The 19,600-nt window shown below is 35.2% G+C and overlaps 1 protein-coding gene across 1 annotated transcript in view; it reads right to left on the reverse strand.

Annotated features, from left to right (window-relative positions):
• Positions 1–19,600, reverse strand: part of LOC148940475 (uncharacterized) — a 100,655-nt gene that overhangs the window by 12,041 nt on the left and 69,014 nt on the right. Inside the window, exons 9-12 of the mRNA XM_089105499.1 lie at positions 16,978–17,207; positions 9,022–9,264; positions 5,577–5,859; positions 1,118–1,406 (exon numbers count right to left, since the gene is read on the reverse strand). Of these exons, the coding sequence (XP_088961625.1) occupies positions 1,118–1,406; positions 5,577–5,859; positions 9,022–9,264; positions 16,978–17,207 (1,045 nt within the window). The remainder of the gene's footprint in view (positions 1–1,117; positions 1,407–5,576; positions 5,860–9,021; positions 9,265–16,977; positions 17,208–19,600) is intronic.

Genomic DNA, 19,600 nt, shown 5'->3' on the forward strand with positions numbered 1-19,600 from the left:
TGCTCCTCGGAGTTTTGCTTAAAACGGAGTTAGAATATTGGAAGCTACAGTGACGACACTGGTCCAGAGGTGGTTCTGAAGCGTGGGCACTCTGAAAAACGGAGTTGGATTTGCCACTCTGGACTTTTGCTAAAAACGGAGTTAGAATATTGGAAGCTACAGTGACGACACTGGTCCAGAGGTGGTTCTGAAGCGTGGGCACTCTGAAAAACGGAGTAGGATTTGCTCCTCGGAGTTTTGCTTAAAACGGAGTTAGAATATTGGAAGCTACAGTGACGACACTGGTCCAGTGGTGGTTCTGAAGCGTGGGCACTCTGAAAAACGGACGAGGATTTGCTACTCTGGAGTTTTTCTAAAAACGGAGTTAGAATATTGGAAGCTTCAGTGACGACAGTGGTCCAGGGGTGGTTCTGAAGCGTGGGCACTCTGAAAAACGGAATAGGATTTGCTACTCTGGAGTTTTTCTAAAAACGGAGTTAGAATATTGGAAGCTTCAGTGATGACAGTGGTCCAGGGGTGGTTCTGAAGCGTGGGCACTCTGAAAAACGGAGTAGGATTTTCTACTCTGGACTTTAGCTAGAAACGGAGTTAGAATATTGGAAGCTTCAGCGATGACAATGATCAAATATGGCTCTGTAGAATGGGCGCTCCGAAAAGTGGATGAAGAATTACTAGATGTTTTCCAGAGAAATTGCCTACAGATTGTTTTAGGTACCCGACTGACTGACCGCATCTCAAACAGTAAACTGTGCGAAAAATGTGGGTCAATCCCGGTTTCTAGGGTTATAACGAGGGAAAGGTTGAGTTGGCTAGGACACGTTCTGCGGATAAAGGATGACAGATTGCCCAATATTTACCTTTTCGGGCAACCGACTAGGGACTTGAACAGATTGGGATGGAAGAGGAGCGTGTGTAGCCATGTTGGCCTTTGGCAGCTTGGTGCTGAAGTAGGTTGTTAGCAGTAGTGGTAGTATTATTTGTTATCATTATTTTTTTCACTTTTGAAAAGCTTAGAGGTTTCTTTTGAGAATTTACCATAAAGATTTTCAAATGTAAAAAAAAAAAAAAAAAAAAAAAAAAAAAAAAAGGCAGCGGATAGTTAGACTAATTACTTTACCTTTCTTTTCATTTTCGTATTCTTCCCACGCTGCTTTCCTCTCCTCCTCAGAAAGATTTTCATCCTCCTTGCTCTCCAAGAGGGAGTCGTGCTCATGATAGGTTACAATTGTATCCTTGTGGGACTGTAATAAATCAGCTAGCAGCAAATCTTTGGGTAGCTTTGGGGTTGGTCGATTCTCGTTTCTATCTGGCTCAAATCTATACAGCTCCTTTAAGTCTTCTGCAGAAAAGTGTCTTTCGATCTGCTGCTCGTCCACAACACGACATGCTAACGACTGCTTCACTACCTAGAAGAGTTTAAATCCATAAAATTCTTTGCCACCAGACAGCTATTGACATATGCCTGCACTTACTTTCATCATGCTGCTATAAACTAGACAGCTTGATGAGGTAGATGTCCTGATGACAACAATTTAGGACCCTTTATTCTTTCAACTAGCTTTAAATAGTATGTTCCAAAATTATCAGCCTCTTCTAAAAAACAAAGCTACATATTAACAAAATCTGACCTAGTTTCTTTTTGGATTTTGATAAAATTGTGGGCAGTTTGCATTTAAGCGTAGAATAAAATCTTGAATCCAATGACTTTTTGAAACGTAATAAATTTCACGGAGCATTAATGACAGCAGCAAAAGCAAATTCCGACCTTTAAAACAAGAAGTCCCATAATGATAATACAGGAGATACTAAGAAGAGCAAGGCTCATACTCAAGCTCCCTAAAAAGCTGCTATCCCTCAAGACGGAACTAAAGGCCTAGGGAAATAAAAGAATTTGGCCAAAAGGTTTGTTTTCCTTTGGATTTCAACCCAAAAACAGTCCCCTGGCACCCCCCCCCCCCCATCTTCCTCAAAAACAAAAAACCCCGGAAAAGATATCCCCGCCATATGCTTTAAAAAGTGGCTGTTTGCACCTAATATGTGACTTTTCATGTAATTCAAGTTAGTTTCATTTACCCTAAGATCTCATTAGTTTCATCTATGCGAAGAAGTGTTTATTCCTTTTTAACAGAATTTCCATTAGAATTTCAACTAGTTCTAACATCAAAAGTTTTTTACCAGAAGTGGAAAGCAACGAGTTAAAAAATAGACAAGAAAACCACAATCATCCTCTTTCCCTGGGAGGCGGGAGGAAGGGGATCACCGGATCCCTGAGTACTGATGTGTAAATCTATGTTTAGAAAAAAATTGAGAAAGAGAAAACGAGTATAATTGAAATAAGGCAGTGGAACAAAAGCAAAAAAACTTTGAACAATAAAAAATCCATGTGGTTACATACTTTCCCCCGCACAATTAAACTCAAATGTAGGTAATCATCAACAAAGAGCATCCGTATATCTGCCAAGGTACTAATTCCCTCAAAAAGAAATTAAGGTAAAAGGGAAAAAGAGTATGTGCGTTTTAAATCCAGGATATAAATAAAGCTTGGAAAGAAATTAAATCTAGGATCTAGGAAATAAATATAATATTTATTTCGAAAGGTTTTATCACAAGCTCTAAGAGAGTGAAATTCTCTTCCTGCATCAAGCAAAAATCAGAGACAACCGAGAAAAAAACATGAAGCTAAATTAAGAAAAATTGTCACAGGGCCATGTATATAAACGATCAAACGATTAGTTAAATCAAAAAATAATTCAAAGAAATTAGTGAGATGTAGCATACAAAAAATAGCGAGTCCAAAAATTAGTAAAATATACCTTACACAATACATGGTGAACAAGGGCATAGCTCGAGCATTTTATTGGGGGGGGGGCAAAGGGGTCGACATACGAAGAGTCAAGGGGCATGGGCTACATAATAATTCTTTTCCAAATTATTGGGGGAGGGCAACTACCCCTCCTTGCACCTCCCAAACGGAGCCACTGATGGTGAATAAAGGGGGGAGGGGAGTTCTTCTGTATCTTTCTATATACATATCTTTTATGGAGGTAAAAATTGAGAATTTTGTTGAGGCAGAGGTTACGTCTAAGGGGGAGGGGTTGACTAGGGAAAAGCCTATTTATTCAAGTTTATAGACAGCAAAATTAACAAATATCAAGAAACAAATTTGTTCTTATTTGCTTAAGGGTAGCCAAATTGATGTAATTGACGTATCATGGTCACGATAATGAATCCAACAATATTTCAATATTGTAGCTATGTTTTAAAGCACTAGTTCGCAACCTGGGGGGGGGCTCAATCACAGCTTTATCGCAATCTTGGTGTTTCAGAATGGGATAGCAATCCTATAGACAGTCAGTCAGAAACAGAACTAATTCAATATGGATAATTTTCCACCAAGTTTGCCTTAGATCTGATAATCTTTTCTTCTAGATGACATGATGATGAGGGTTAAGGAAACCTGATTTGCAAATAAATAATTTCTTGGACCACAACACCTTTCCATTTTCAAATTTAGACAAATGAAAAAAATATTACACTCGCTTTTCTATTTGTCCACTGTCTTATTTAAACAATTTAATTTGTTAAAAAATAATAAGGCCGTTTTTCTATTTTTCCATTGGCTTAAATTTGAAAACCTCCTTTGAGGAGCTCAAGTTCTGCATTAGCATCCCAAATGCGCAAATAAGAAACTAGGTATGGCTTCTCATCAAGTTTAGTTGAGATCAAACAACCCCTTTTGGTAGATGTCCAAATCGCAAGATTCATGAAACTTTAGCTCCCTTCCCCCCTACCTTCAAGTCGGACCGCAGCTAGAATTGTTTCAGTCTACTTCAGCGCCCCAGCTTTATATGAATACAATGACTAAGAAAATTCAATCAAAATCAAGAATTTCAGCAAAAAAATTAAGAATTTTCTTTTAATTTTTTAATTAAATTAAAAAAAAATTCTTTAATTTTTTCTTTTAATTAATTTTCTTAATGCTATGTCCTTTTTTGCTTATGCCTTTTTTTTGCTTTTTTATGTCCTCGTTTTCAATTATGCTTTATGTCTCCTGATTAAGAGTTTTGGGTACGTAATTTTTTAGATAATTTCATAGAGTACACTGCTTTTCCATTTACGAGAACTTCAGAGAGAAAAACGAGTTTAATTTAAATAAAGCAGGGGCAATTAATTAAAAATCTAAATATTTGTTTGGTATTTATATTGTAGAGGAAAAATGTCTAGAGATTTTGGTGTTCTTTTCTGTGTTACAGTTGAGCGGTATTGAACAAATTTATTAAGATATGAGTTATGTTTATTAGTTTGTCTTTTGTTCTTTTTTTCTCTCTTGTTGTGTTGTTTTGTCTTTTTCTTTATATGATTTAACTAATTTTGTTTTCTTTTTTTTCCATTGACAGAGGCTCCTGGACGTAAAGTCGAAACATTCGGAATTTTATTAATTAATCTTTAGTTGTTGTTTTTGTTTTTAGTTCGTTTATCACTACTTTATTATTAAACCTGTTTTTCTCTCTTAAATTCTCGTAATTTTTAGTTCCAAGGTTTTAATTTCCCAACGTAAGACGACAATCGTGTTACCATTCGACAGTTGTGACTCAGCTTCATTCATCTACTGAATTGTATTTTTGAAATTGGCTTTGCACTTTTCTTTTGATTGTAATATACGTTGAAAAAAAGATTTCCTGTGTTCAAGTAAGCTTAGATCATTCGCATTCCCAACTTCTCAATTAAATATATAATTACATCAACCAATATATATATATATATATATATATATATATATATATATATATATATATATATATATATATATATATATATATATATATATATATATATATATATATATATATATACAGGGGCGTCGTTTGGGAGGGGCAAGTTTGGCCAGCTGCCCCTCCAATAATGTGGAGATTAAATTATTATATAGCCCATGCTCCTTGAATATCAAGATATGAACCCCATTTTGTATATGTATATATATATATATATATACGAATCCATGTACGCATATGTGAATTACATATATATAATAGTAACTAGCAAAGTGAGTTACATATTATAAATAATAGTAATAAGCAAATAGCAACATTATAATTACATTATTACATTATATTGTTACATGTAATAATATTATATAAAATGTGGTAGTAAATAATTGTAATAGCAATAAATAATAGTATAATGTTGATTCCATAGGAAGAACAAGGTTTCCTTGTGTTGTGTTTACAAGGTTTACGGTGTGTTCATAATCTTAACTTAAAGTTAACTTTAAAGTAGGTTAACGTTAAGTTAACTTAGTTTAAAAAAAAACGAAGAAGATTAATGATTAATGTAAAACGTAATAGTGTTAACGTAATATAAACGTTAATGTAACGTAAAAAAAGTGGACGTACTTGAGGTTAACAAAAACTGAGAAGCTTAAAAGTTAATGTAGAACATAGCTTAATGCATCAGTAATGCAACTTTGACAAAACATACGTACAGAACATACAATACATACAACGTACATACAAGTACATACAACAGAACGTAAAATTAGGTGAACGTTAAGAAAAAGAAGGACGTTTAAGACGTACCTGTCGTTGGTAAATCTTCTCTTCCATAGTTCCTTGAGCCAGAAATCGGTAAACGTAGACAGGCTTTACTTGACCAAAACGATAAACTCTAAAGATACTTTGGATGTCGTAGCTGGGGTTCCAACTGGCGTCAAATATAATGACCCTATTGGCACCACACAAGTTAATCCCCAGGCCTCCCGCTTTTGTTGATATGAGAAAAAGTCGGGCACGGAGGTTGTCTTCCCTATTGAAACGGTTGCAAAAAACTTTTCTTTGGTCCGCAGCCATTGAACCATCAAGTCTAGTTATAAAATAGTAATATTATTTACGAAAATAATATTTAGCTAATAGTATTTACATATATTTGTATTATATAATATTTATGTTGGGGCTTCCTTATGCTTTTCTTTCTTTTTTTAGATAAATGACCAGTTTTTTTTTTTCGTTAATAAATTTGCTTAGATTTGCCTATAATATAATTTTTAATTACAAGTCAAAGACCAGTTGCTAAGCCAGTAGTGTTGCAATAAGTAAATATTGGGTCTAAAATTTATTTCTGTTTTCCTGGAAATGGCCATTGATAGTTAATGGTATTTAAAGTGTTTGATTTTGAAGCTCTCATTTATAAAATTGGCCAGGGTCAATCTAGGGTCCATCCATACACCAAGTTTTTTGTACAGAATTGGTGATTTCGGTTTTAGTCCGTTTTCAGAGTTTGTACAGTTCTTTCCTAGACTGTAAAGTCTGTTTTCAGAGTTTATACGTATTTTTGAAGTGACCTTTGGGAAAATACAAGTGAGTTATTTCCTACAACCGTGTAAGGTTATTTTCAACGCAGAAAAAGAGGGAGGAAAAAAGTTCGCGAGAAATATCGTCATTAGTATATCGATAGGGGGGTCAGTTTACCCTTATAAGAGATAACTAGAGATATTAGTGGTAACATAGGCAGTAGCACTCTTGGCCCATAGTTTGGTCCTTTCAATCGTTCGATCACATTACCATATTCTAGCGAGACCGCCAGTAGCACTAAAGCCTAAAGGCAACCAGTACGAACAGTGATGTCAGCGTTGTTCTTACATATAACAATTTACAAATATTATTTATTTACAAAAAACAAATCAACCCCCCCCCCCAGGCCCCTTAATCTTTCAAATGCTTTTCCCGCTGACAAAAAGTAGAGATCCATGAAACAAAAAAAAAAATTGACAGTCACCTTTCATTCACAATGTCGACATTTTTCTGGATATGAATTATCCAAAAACACCCCAACGAGGAAGTAGATAATCCTAGCCTAATTTGTCATACATTTTTAAGTTTAGAAATATGAATCGTTACTTTACATCTGGGGAGAATTTTCCAGGGGGCTTTTCCACGAAGGGGGAGGGATTTTCCGTTGAGGAGGAGATTCCCACAGTAGGGAATCGTATGCAGCGGGGATTGGGTGGAGGAATTTCTGAAGGGAATTTCATCTATTGGCATGGAACTATAATATATAGATACACGATGGATACAATATACAACTAATATACAACTACAGTATATAAATACAACCACCTGGCACTATGGACACGAAATAAAAGATTGATTAATAAATATAGTAGCGCAGGTACATATATGACAGCACCAATACTTTTTGAAAAACATAAAAGAGAATTTTTCAATAGTCTTGTTTGAATTATGAGCGAGTAAGTTAAAATTTTTTCTCTATAACGTTTACACGTTCTTTCGTTCTTTTGTTAATGCGAACATTCGTCTTTCCTTCTTCATTGCCCCGTAATTTTTATGTTGTTACACAAGGATTTTCAAAATAAAAAAGTCAAACTTAAGCGTAAAAAGCAAAGGTTAAGGAAGAGGCGGCCTTTCATATACAGAATAATTTCAGCTTGTTTTAAGTTTTAATGTTGCTCCTTAATTTCAGTTGAAAAAGCTTGTTTTTTATTTATTTATTTTTTAATTTAGCTGAAAAAACTTGTTGCTTTCCTTTTTACTTATTTTTTATCGTCTTTCAAATCATACCAGGAAATCCCATGATTTCTGTTTTTCTCTTTCTTAGCTATGCCACTGTTTTTTTTTTAATCGACCCCCCCTCCCCAAAAAAAAACAACAAAACCATCACCACTACCACAATGTATGCAGATCACAGTACCGACAGAAAAATACTCAGCTGGGCGCCCCCTCAGAGGTAAACATAAAACGAGCTAAAACTATTCCGTGTATGAGAGGAGATGCCCCTTCCTCATCCCTGACTCTTTACGGTTAAGTTTGACATTCTGTTGAGAAATTCTCCTTAACGGTCTGGTAGCAATAATTAGTTGTTAGCTACCCCTTACATTTAGGATAACCCGGGAGTACAAAAACCCCACAACCAACAAAAAAACAAAAATAACTATAACTAAAAAATATAAAAGTTGTTTTATCAAATCAAAGTTAAGAGCAACATTGACTTGAGAAAAGCAGAAAATATTCAGTATATAAAGAGGGTCCCCTTGGTACTCTTAATAAAAGCTCGATGCATATATTCTTCAAAATGAAGGGAGGTCAGAGGTTGAATCTGAGGCCAGAGGTTCGTCTGAATTTTCATCCAGTTCATCTGAAGCACCTCTCCTGGGCCTAAAGACGCTTTATTGAGGCATTAGGCTCTTTCAAGAGAATTATATCTTGAAACGTTTAGATCTAAGGATAACAATATAAAGGATAAAAATACTTTAGAGCAAATCCTGGCATATAGGGCGTCAAGTTCTCTCTCTCTCGCTCTCTCTCTCTCTCTCTCTCTCTCTCTCTCTCTCTCTCTCTCTCTCTCTCTCTCTCTCTCTCTCTCTCTCTCTCTCTCTCTCTCTCTCTCTCTCTCTCGACGTTTCAGCATCTGTGTGTCTTTTACCGGGATGAGTACAAGTACTGTTCAGTTTAAATCTAAACAATTTCACGAATCTAAGTCCTGTATTAAGTTTTGATATTCAGCAATATTCCAATCTTGGTGGCAATTATAAATATAAATATAAATTATAAATATTGACTGTCTCTATTTCAGTTTTTGAATCCTTTCCCAATATGTAGTGTTTTCTTTCGACGAAGATGAGTAAAGACAATTTATCTTATGAAGAAGAATGAGAAAAAAAAATGAATAATTTATTTAAAGAGGAATAAATTGAGATCATGATGAATAAATTGAATAAATCATGAGCTCAGACGAATAAATTTGTGTCCTCATCAAACAATAAAGTTAAAGATTAGAAGAGTCATAAGCTATATAAAATACTGCCATACTATCTAATAATGACACATATAAATGACATAGACAAAACAAATACTTAACCTTTTGACACAAATCCAAAACAAAGGCACTCTCAGTTCTGTCGACAGGACCGATAAACTGAAGGAGACCTAAGAGTATATGCCTGCTACACTAAGTCTCTACTGGAAGATACTAGCCCATATGAAAACACCCCGAAACTAGTTACTTTACCTAAAATAGTCAAGTCCTAGCTTCCATGATCCAAAATAGGAGGCATCATCTGAACCCAAACAATTCTTATCGTCTTCTATCTTCAAAAATTCTTCTATTACGTCCAAGGTGATCAGTGATTGACTGAAAACTAGTATTTTGTCACCAATTAGTTCACAAGCTCGGAGAATAGCAAACAAAAGGACAAGCTTCCCACTCAACTCCATTTTTGACATGTCTTCTTCAGGTACGAATTCATCCCACCTATAAAATATAACCCATGAGATACAGACATCAAATTATATAGAGATATCCAGATAACAAATATTTAGCATCTATTGACATAGTGACATCTATATTATATTCATAAGACATCCAGAAACGGTTGAATTACCCCTGGTCCTCCAAGGAACCGGCTTCGAGCCGGTTCCTATATCTCGTCGAGCAAGACTTCTCGTCAGGAGAGTTTAAGAGTGGTGGATTATGTGAAACCCAAAGGAAATCTGGAAGTTAGAAGCAGGCTTGGCAATCTCGGTTTCATATTCTCCATGTTCAACCCTCTTACGAACTAAAGTGCTTTGACCTGCGGGTCCAAAACATGTTGGAACACGGAGGATTCTTCAGGTACGAATTCATCCCACCTATATAATATAACCCACGAGATACAGACATCCAGATAACAAACATTTAGAATCTATTGACATAGTGACATCTATATAATATTCATCAGACATCCAGACACGGTAAAATTACCCGTGGTCCTCCAAGGAACCGGCTTGTTTGAAGAAATTAAAACTATGTATATGCACAACAACAATACTATGTATTATGCAGCGTCATTGGGTTACATTAACACAGTAATACAACTTAAAAAAAAAAAAAAACTGCCATCATTAAGTTATATAGAATGTTTTCATTTGACCAATATTATTTATAAGGATATATACACTGTTAGGAGGGTTAAAAACACTACAGTATACAGTCGATCATCCCTTGGGGGGTTATCCCTTGAGGGGTTGTCCATGGTCCTCCAAGTAACCGGCTTATTCTCTAAAAATACAAATTATGAGCATGCATGACAGAAATACTATGCATTATGCAACTTCATTGGATTATATTAACCTGGTAATACAATTCTTACGAAAATAAAACCAAATAGGAATAATAATAATATGACCACTTAATTCCAATAAAGCTTACTTAAAGAAAGACTACCTTAAATGAAAAAAAAGATGGCCATTATTACATTTTACACAAAATGTCGATGTCATCATCTGATCAAATAGTATTAAGGACCTATGGGGGGAGGAAGTGTATTTTAAGGCGGGGCTTAGTGGGGAGGAATTAAAATGGGTAATATCAGTAAGGGGAAGTTTTGTAGCATTTGGTGATAGGAGAAAAAATTTGGGGAAGATTAGGTCGAAGGATGGTCCCTATTTTCGTCCGATTTGTGGGGACGAAAATAATGATCTAATTCATTTTTTATGTTCATGTAAAGGAGTTAAGAGGTTTGAGAGAGAATCACCCGCCTCTCACTTCTCCTAAACAAGCGAATTATACAATAAAAACAGGAAGATACTGTATGCAGTGTTTCCAAAAAGGGGAGGAGAGTGAGAGACAGGCCTGAAAAACTTCCTGTGTATTCCTGGTATATTGTATTTGATGTCATATATGTCAAAGATCGATGGTGATATAAATGTTGAATTAGCCTGACTCCTTATATCAATCAATCAATCATTTATTACCCACAACTAACAAAAAGTAGTACAAGTGGAGTACATAATAATAAAAAAATAAAAAAAAAAAAAAAAAAAAAAAAATCAACAAACACTAGCAATTAAATTAAACTAAGAAAATAACTGTAAAAGACCGTGGTAAGGGCCAAATTTACAAAATGCATCTGCAGAAAGATTTTTGTGTAGGACACCGAGCTTTTGAGTTACATCCGTAACATAAAAATTATTAACTAGATACCGATTTCTAGTCCATGGCGGCAGAGAAAGAAGAAATTTGCAAAATTTGAAATAAGTAACTTTAATCTTTTTTAAATCCTTTAGCTTAAGAACAGAATGAACATCCAAAAAATAAAGCAAAGAATGATCAGGAAGACTCGAGAATAAGCGCTCAAGAGCACTTCTGTTATATTTTCTACGGTTTACTACAATTTTTGAATAACTGAACTGAATTTTTCTGACTGAATCAGCAACAATCTGTTTACGAAAGAGAGCTAGAGAATTAGAAACGGTAATACCAAGCCACCGAAAGGAAGAGACAGAAAGTACAGAAAATTTTATACATACCAGAGGAGTAGACGAAGCCAGATAATAAGATAAGAATTCACACTTGTCAAGATTCAGGGATAGACCAATATTTAGGAAAGACTGAGAAACTAAGGAAACCATAGCAGAAAGAGCAGACCTGGTACGACTAATCAACAGAATGTCATCAGCATAGGCAATGTAAGAAACATCAGTAGAACCAGAAAAATAAGTTCCTGAGATCTTTTCCAGAACACTAGAAATACAAATTTTGAACAGGGTTGGTGATAAAACACCTCCCTGCCTAACACCACGAAGCACTTTAATAGTTGTTTCTGGAGAAGATTTCAGGCGGAGGTAAGAATTAGAATACCAAAACCGTAAAAGGTAAATAACCGAAAAATTAACACCAGAAGAAGCCAAATAAAAGACAAGCTGGTTATGAACAACATAATCCAAAGCCTTTGAAAGATCAAGTGTACAGAGATATACGCCTTTACCCTTAGAAGAATTAGAAAGTAGAATAGAAGAAAGGACACGATGAGCATGTTGGCATCCCACACCAGGTTTGAAACCATGTTGATTTTCACCAAAGAAAGAAATATTTTGAGTTAAATTAGGTAAAAGAATATACTCGAAGACCTTGCTGATATTGCAAGAAACAGAAACTGGACGGTATGAAGAGCAATCTGTTGGCGGTTTACCTCTTTTTAAAATTGAAGTCACGCTGCCACACAAAAGACTTTCCGGGAAGACAGAAGATACCAAGCACATTTGAAACAAGAGCGCAAGATGTGACACAAGTTCAGCACATTGGGGAGTTAGATGCAATTTAGAGATACCATCAGCATCAATAGATTTCGACTTAAGATGATTCAAAGCATTCAAAACTTCACAACGCGATATAGGCAAAACAAAACGCTGACATAGAAATCTAGGGACAATTTTAACAAACGCTTCACCGAACTTTTTATGAACAGAATAATTCAAAACGGAGAAAATCTTCGAATAATGTGCATGCCAAGAACTTGGTGGAATATCAATACTACTTACATCAGAATCGTCTGTTTTACTTGAATTAATTACATTCCTCCAATCCTTAGGCGAAGATGGAAAATCAAGCCCTCGGTATCAGACACTGTTTAGATACTTCTTAAATTCTAATTTAGTTTTCTGTTTAATAAGAAAAACATTACCGGACCTAGGCCGACCACAATCTGTCCAAATTTTTAGCCAAAATTTAGCTTTATTTTTACAGGCCTTAAGGTTAGGGTCAAGTGACCAAAGAGGCTTTTGAGTATTTTTTCGGATTCGCTTAAATGGGACGGAAATTTTTTCAGCTTCTTTCGTAGCACAGAGGATAGAAAGATAATATCGGTCTATTTCATATTTAGCATAAATAAAATTCTGACTACACTGCAAAAGCTGATAAGGAACATAAATCGTACTTAAAAGTGAAGCCAAAGTTATAAGATAAACAGAAAAATTCGCATCATTCCAATCAGGCTTATAAAACCATTTAGAACGTACACCACGATTCTTAGACATACTCCCAGAACAAACAACAGACTTTGATAAAAAAAAAGACATCGGAAGGTGATCAAGATCATTCTCGTCAAAATGAACCGTAACGGGCGAGCAGACAAGAGCTGCAGAACAAATAACGTGATCAATGCCTGATTTACTACCTGAATGGTGAATATACGTATAATCATGGGACTTCCGAACAATTTTTTAAGCCGGGAGAGAATCAAAAAGCTGAACATCCCCTATATTATCAGAAACCAGATCAGTATTAAAATCACCAGCAATAACAAAATGCAACCCGTTATCCGATATCTTTTGAATTCAAGTTTTAAGACCATTACAAGCACAAGAGAAATTCTGAAGTGAACGAACGGAACGATCATTATATGGCAGATATACATTGATTAATACAACATTACCAAAACACACCGCAAGAAAAGTGTCATCTGATTGGAAAAGCACAGGACTCGCACCAGAAATAATTTTCTTAAAAACACATGCTAAGCCGCCAGAAGGATGGTCACTCGTAAGTTTAGCTGGACGCACAAAAACAACGTGATCACTGCTTCGTCTCAGAAAATTTTCGCTATAGGCAGTCAGTAAATGTTCTTGGAGACAAACAACGTCGTAATTAACATACAGATCATCAATAAAAAAGTCCTTGCCTCTCGTTCCATTAATATTAAATGAGACTATACTTATGTACGGATTCATTTCTGAGAATAGACCTTATCAGTGATCTTCTTAATCACAGGGCATCGTAGGCTGTAAGAAGGATGAGATCCTCCACAATTGGCACATTTCGGAGATTCCGTACAACGATCACTGTTCGTAGATAAATGAGGTCCAGCACAACGAGCGCACTTGGGAGCGCTACTAGTACATGCACTTTCCAAGTGTCCAGGGGAACGACACTTGAAGCAACACTTTGGCAATTGCTTGAACTCATAAACACGGAAGTTTTCATACCCAATCTTCACACCGTTTCGCAGAAATGATCCTTTCGTAATCGTGTCTGTAAATTCAAGTTTAACCGATTTGCTTGTTCCAAATTGACTAGACCCAATTATACCAAACTGGTTCCGTAGCATTTCAAGGTCAAAATCAGACGGGACTTCTCGAATAACACCAGTGTGTTTTTTAGATAAAACTTTCACACTAGAACCAGGTAGAGCTTCATTTGCTGATTTGCAAAAATCTTCAGCTGCAGATTTCTCAATATTCACCGTCCACCGCTTTTTAGTCGCTTGCACTCTAGACACCAGCTGATTACCAGAAATTGAGTCTATTACTGATTTTCGCTTTAGCGGGTCACCAAGCTCAGGCGGGGGATCGGAGATCAAATTTGTAGTATGTGTATCACACGCAGCAGGTTGGTTAATAACAGGTATTTGAGGACAGCTCAGATTTTGCGAATCAATCTTAGAAGGAACTATCAAAATTGCTTGCTCAAGGCTCGTAAACTTGGCTGTGACGTGTGTAAACGCTGTAGCAGAGATAACAGGGACTTCTGTTGGCCTTTTGATGACAAAACAAGGGAGCTGTTTTCCATCAGCATCACATTTCTTCATAAAGTCTATAATATCTTGCAGGTGACTAAGAATTGCATTAGTGCCCCTTCTGACAGGGGGATCATTTTCATTCACAAAACTCCATAGCTTTGCTTTCTCTGACTTAACAGTTTCCAAATCTTTAAGTCCACTCCTTTCCGTAAAATAACGGCTTCATCAACACCACTTAAATTTTCAAAAACAAAGTTCAATAGCGGTGAATACAAAAGCTCGGAAACGCTCATCTCGTTATAAATTCACTTCAAAAATAATTCAAACCAACAAACACGAAGTACACGTGATGGTCAGGCGACGAGCGAATAATAGTAAATTAAGTTCATTAAAGATAAACTTGCCACACAGGTTTGTTTATAATCCAGGAGAAAGCTATTTTTTTCGTCTGCATTGATATAATCCTTTGCAATAGGTTTGAATCCAAAACAGGTCTTTTCACCATGAACTCTGAATGAACTCTGAATATCAGTAAAGTTACATTGAGAAACCCGAGACCATTTAGATTTCTCACTAGTAGCGGGTACATATTTGGTTATTTGCCAACCAATGAGAGACCAGGAGATGATGGCGCACCTGCCCATTAAGGCTTTGCACTTATGTACTTTTTCAGCTCTCTCTTTCTCTTGTCCTTTTGCTTTACTTACGTTTCTACTTAAAAATATTTCTCTCTTTCCTATCGTAAATCTCTTTTCTTTTCTCCTCCCTCTTTTTTTCGGTGAGAAGACAGTTAGTGAGTAAGAAATGTTCATTTAGATTTAGTCAAAAGGGTTCGTGAAACTTGTTTAAAAATAGGTAGCAATCATTAAAAATATTCTCTAAAATTAAATGATTAAGGCCACTTGGTTCATTCTTTTCTTCTTTTAATGAGTCTCCTTAAAAATATATATTAAAGTTAAAACATGGCTGTTTAACCAAGTTGACTTCTTAACAGAGACTGGAGAGCGATTCTGCAGTATTTTGCACTTCAATGTATGAAATTATAAATTTACAAAATATTGCTAGAACTTAGAAAAATTAGTACAAATAAATCTTAATGGGCATAAATCTTACCTTTGGGGGGAGAGGGTGTCTTAGGGTCCCAGTTTTGAAAAAGAAGGTAAGAAGACAATTTGAAAATAATAATTCCTATCAGGAATAAAAAAAATACCAAGGACAGTGGAAACGAAACCTGATTGTTCGAGTTGTTTAAGTGGCAAATTATGTTTAGGTCATACATCTCAATAAATAAGGAAGAACCCGGATCCTATTTTAATCAAAAAAAAACCTACATATCCAGCTTGTCAGTTTTTGGTAGCAACGCGAGGCCTATTTAAAAAAAAAACTTGAAAAAAAAGAAAGAAAAAAAAATCGAGAAACACAAGTCACCAATGACCCTAATAAAGGTTTAGCTTCTCTTTGAAGATATGGTTATTTTTGCGAATCAACAGTTTGTTAATGTTTGAATTTTTATAGACGGACAGCATTGTCAAATCTAATAGAATAACTTTTCAAACCGCATGTTTGAATTTTTATGGACGAACAGCATTGTCAAATTTACTAGAATAATTTTCCTATTTTGTTTTCACGGTTCAATGTGGGAACATTGACGAAAATTTGGTGTTGGCCTAAAATTTGAGACAGCCCAAGGAAAAATTTTTCCATCAAATAATTTTACAACTGACTGATTATTGATTGAAATCTTATTGAATAACTGACAAAAACTGAACAAAATTATTGAAAACGACAAACTGATTACAAAAACATTAAAAAACGCAACGAAATTTGCTTATATGCATTTTTGTTATGTTTTTACGATTTAAAGGGGGGAGGGGGTCAACCTAACCTCCCCCCCCCTGGATACGAACTTACTCCAAGCAATGTCATTTTAATCGTTGTCAGATATTGCTCGTTATCAAATTTGACAATTGTTTCGTCCAAAAAATTAACTCTATCGATTCTTAAAGCAGCTAAAACTTCTTAATCTGTTTAGCACTGTATCTTTTAAGCTTAATTTTGCGATCTTTCACCAAGCTTCTTTTTTCTTTTTTTATTTTGGCGCCCGCTACTCCCAAAACTGCGTAACCGCATACGGGGCCTTTTTCATTAAAATTGAATTCGTGATTCCTCATTATTTATTAAGACATATATGTTTATGTAAATTTTCAATTTAAACAAACAAATGTAATTTTTTCTGCCCTTGGTACCAAAGAGTATGAGTAACTTATAAGAGTGGCACTAGTGTCGACAAAAACCTTTAGCGAGTTTAGGCTTTTTTTGGTGCAATAATAAGAACAATCAACTTAGTTATTAAAATTTATAAGATAGGGTACTTATAATTGTTTGATCTCAGTTCCTGACAGAAAAATGAATACAGTGTTTCAAAAATTGCCTAGTGTCACCAAAAACTCGATGGTGTTGCTAATCATTTTGCCGACGATAGCGCCAGTTTCCACTCTTATAAGTCATCCACACGCTTTGCTTGGTATCTTAAGGTATCTTAAAGATTATCACCTTAACAAAATGAATTCTGTCAGAGGTAGGATACGCGACAATTTTTGACAAAAGCTTAAATATTGCACTATTCAAGAAACTTGTACTTCAAAATCCAATAGACTAACATCTAAGAAAACCTTTAAAAAATTACTAACCAATGCTTATCTTCCTCTTTTGTTATTTCAAGATCATCCTCTTCAATTGGAGCACTTCCTTTAGAGGCGCGGGTTCTTGTCCTCCAATTTATATTAGGCAACTTGTCATCGTCAAGACATTGAATTTCGTCATCCGTGTCTTCCTGATCTGAATGATCGTCAATAAAGTCGGCCATCTCATCTTCAGATTCCTCTTGTTCCTTTCGCAGATCTTGACGCTGTTTGGCTATCTAAATATAAAACACTATTCAGAAGATGCAATACTTTTTAATGGAATCGCAAATATAAAATTATAGTGGGAAGGCGTCATAATATCGAACCGTCAGGAGCAAGAACGTCATGAGCAGTAAAAAATCTGTCATAACATCGACAAAAAAATCGTCAGAACCTCGAACCGTCATAACATTGAAAATCTTAAAACTTTATTTATTGGGGGCTTAGTGGGGAAAAGGTACCTAGGTTAGGTTACTTATTTAATATAAGCTGTACTTTACCCCCATCCCCTTGATGTGCACACATATAGCCGAAATTTGTTTCTAAACTATTATATACTTATTACTATTATATAAACTTATAGATTTTTTTAGATGTTATGACGGTTCGATATTATGACGTTTCGTGCTTTGTGACGGTTCGCTGAAATGGTAGCACCCTATTATAATCGTAGGAATGCTGAAACTTCAAAACCGAAATCACTTTTTTTTAAGATAGAAAATGTAGATAGGCGTGGCTATCTAAATACAAGATACTATTTAGAAGATGAAACGACTTTCCAGAGGAATCACAAACATAAAATTATACGCATAAGAACGTTCCAACTTCAACAATGATATTTTCTAAAATCATTTTTATAACGATAAATAAAAGTTCAAACAGGGATAAAATCCTTTTATTTATCCCTATTTGATATTATCCTATTTTATTATCCCTATTTGAAATATCCTATTCTGAAATTATCTACATCATTTTTATATGGATAGACAATTCAAACAGACGAGCCTGTCGGAAATTAGTACCACAACTTCAACACTGAATTTTTCAGAAGTCATTTTTATGGGAGTTGACAATTCAGATAGACAAGGCAAATTAGATATAAGACACTCTTCAAATGATGAACGCAGCTTATAGAGGTCAAAACGAAATTAGTAACACATGAACGCTTAAATTCAACACTGAATTTTTCCGAAATCCGATATTTTATATTTGGACATGATAATTTGGCTCAGGGATGGTAGCTGAAATGCCAAGGATACAGCTAAGCATTGCAGATAAGACACTTAGAATCATTTTTATTTAGTTCGATCAATTGCTTTGCAACTGCTTTATTACTATTTTTGTTTTCTTTGGTTTAGTAAATGTATATCTCTCTCAACATGCAAAACAGGCTGGAGTGAGTGCGTCGTTGCTCCAGTATTGCGCACAAAGAGAAAGCTACTTGCCCTACTTATATTTCAAATGGTAAGAACAACTTTTCCAAATGCAGTAAATAGGATTCGATACTTTGAACATCATTTTGTGAGCCTCAACGTCGGTAGACTGTCTCAAAGGTAAAGGATCAATTAGCGAATTCCCCTAAGGGACTATTTATAATTGAAACCTATTGAGAATTTGTGATTTGACTATGAAATTTGATTGAAAAGACGATAGATTTATGCAGGCAAAATTTTCAATAACAGCAATAAATTCAAAAGCATGACCAAAAAGACATTTCTTTTGAGGTGATCTTGGGCATTTTCCTAGCAGGCATATTAGAATATTTTTAAGAACAACCATTTCCTGAATTTTAAAAAGAAAATTCTACTCCGTTTGATCGAAAAACAAAATTTACACTTTCTAATGATTTAAGTTTCATTAGAACTAAATATATCTATCTCCAGCACAAAACAAGAGAAGTTACAAGGTTTTTCAAAGATTTCAGGGAAAGTAGATGTCGGCTTTTAGTTTTCTGCCGTTTATTCGGATCGCTTATCCAAGCGCTAGAAGTTATGGCAAGACCGCCCAAACAATTCTAAATGGTTTGGCCACACAAACTAAAGAAAGTTTATAATGAACAAGAGAGGCTGATTCTTTATGGTGTCGATTCCCCTCAAGACTCCTGAACCCTATTCCAAATCCAACTTTAATCATTCCAAATTTACGGCATAAGAATAACCTAGACCCGAATATTTCTTTTAAGATACTCAGCAACCTAAACCCGACCCGAGACCCTAAGACACTAACCTACACCCGAATCTAGCCAAGATTTTTTTTTTATCAACTTTCAAGACACACAGCGACCAAGCCCTTCGGTAGCCTATCCAATGTACCAAATCTCTTAAAATAATCTAACATTTATTATCAATCATTAAATTTTGTTAAATCTTAAAATGATATCCCTTTGTTAACACAATCGTTAAATTTATTGGAAAATGGGAATCCTGGGAACAAATTTTCATTGGAAACTTAGAACAGCCGGGCTGTCCATGAGTTTTTGCAAAAGTGTAGAACTTTATTTTGAAGGTATTTTCATTTAATCCATATATACATCGTATTGTAAGGGGCACAAATGGAATGAGGCAATTACCCCCTAGATTTGAAAAATACCATTTTTTAGTATTTTCATTAAAAAAACATAATTACCCCC

This window comes from Artemia sp. Qi Xiang Cuo, chromosome 19 (assembly GCF_049724085.1).
Source record: "Artemia sp. Qi Xiang Cuo chromosome 19, ASM4972408v1, whole genome shotgun sequence".
Taxonomy (NCBI): Eukaryota; Metazoa; Arthropoda; class Branchiopoda; order Anostraca; family Artemiidae; genus Artemia; species Artemia sp. Qi Xiang Cuo.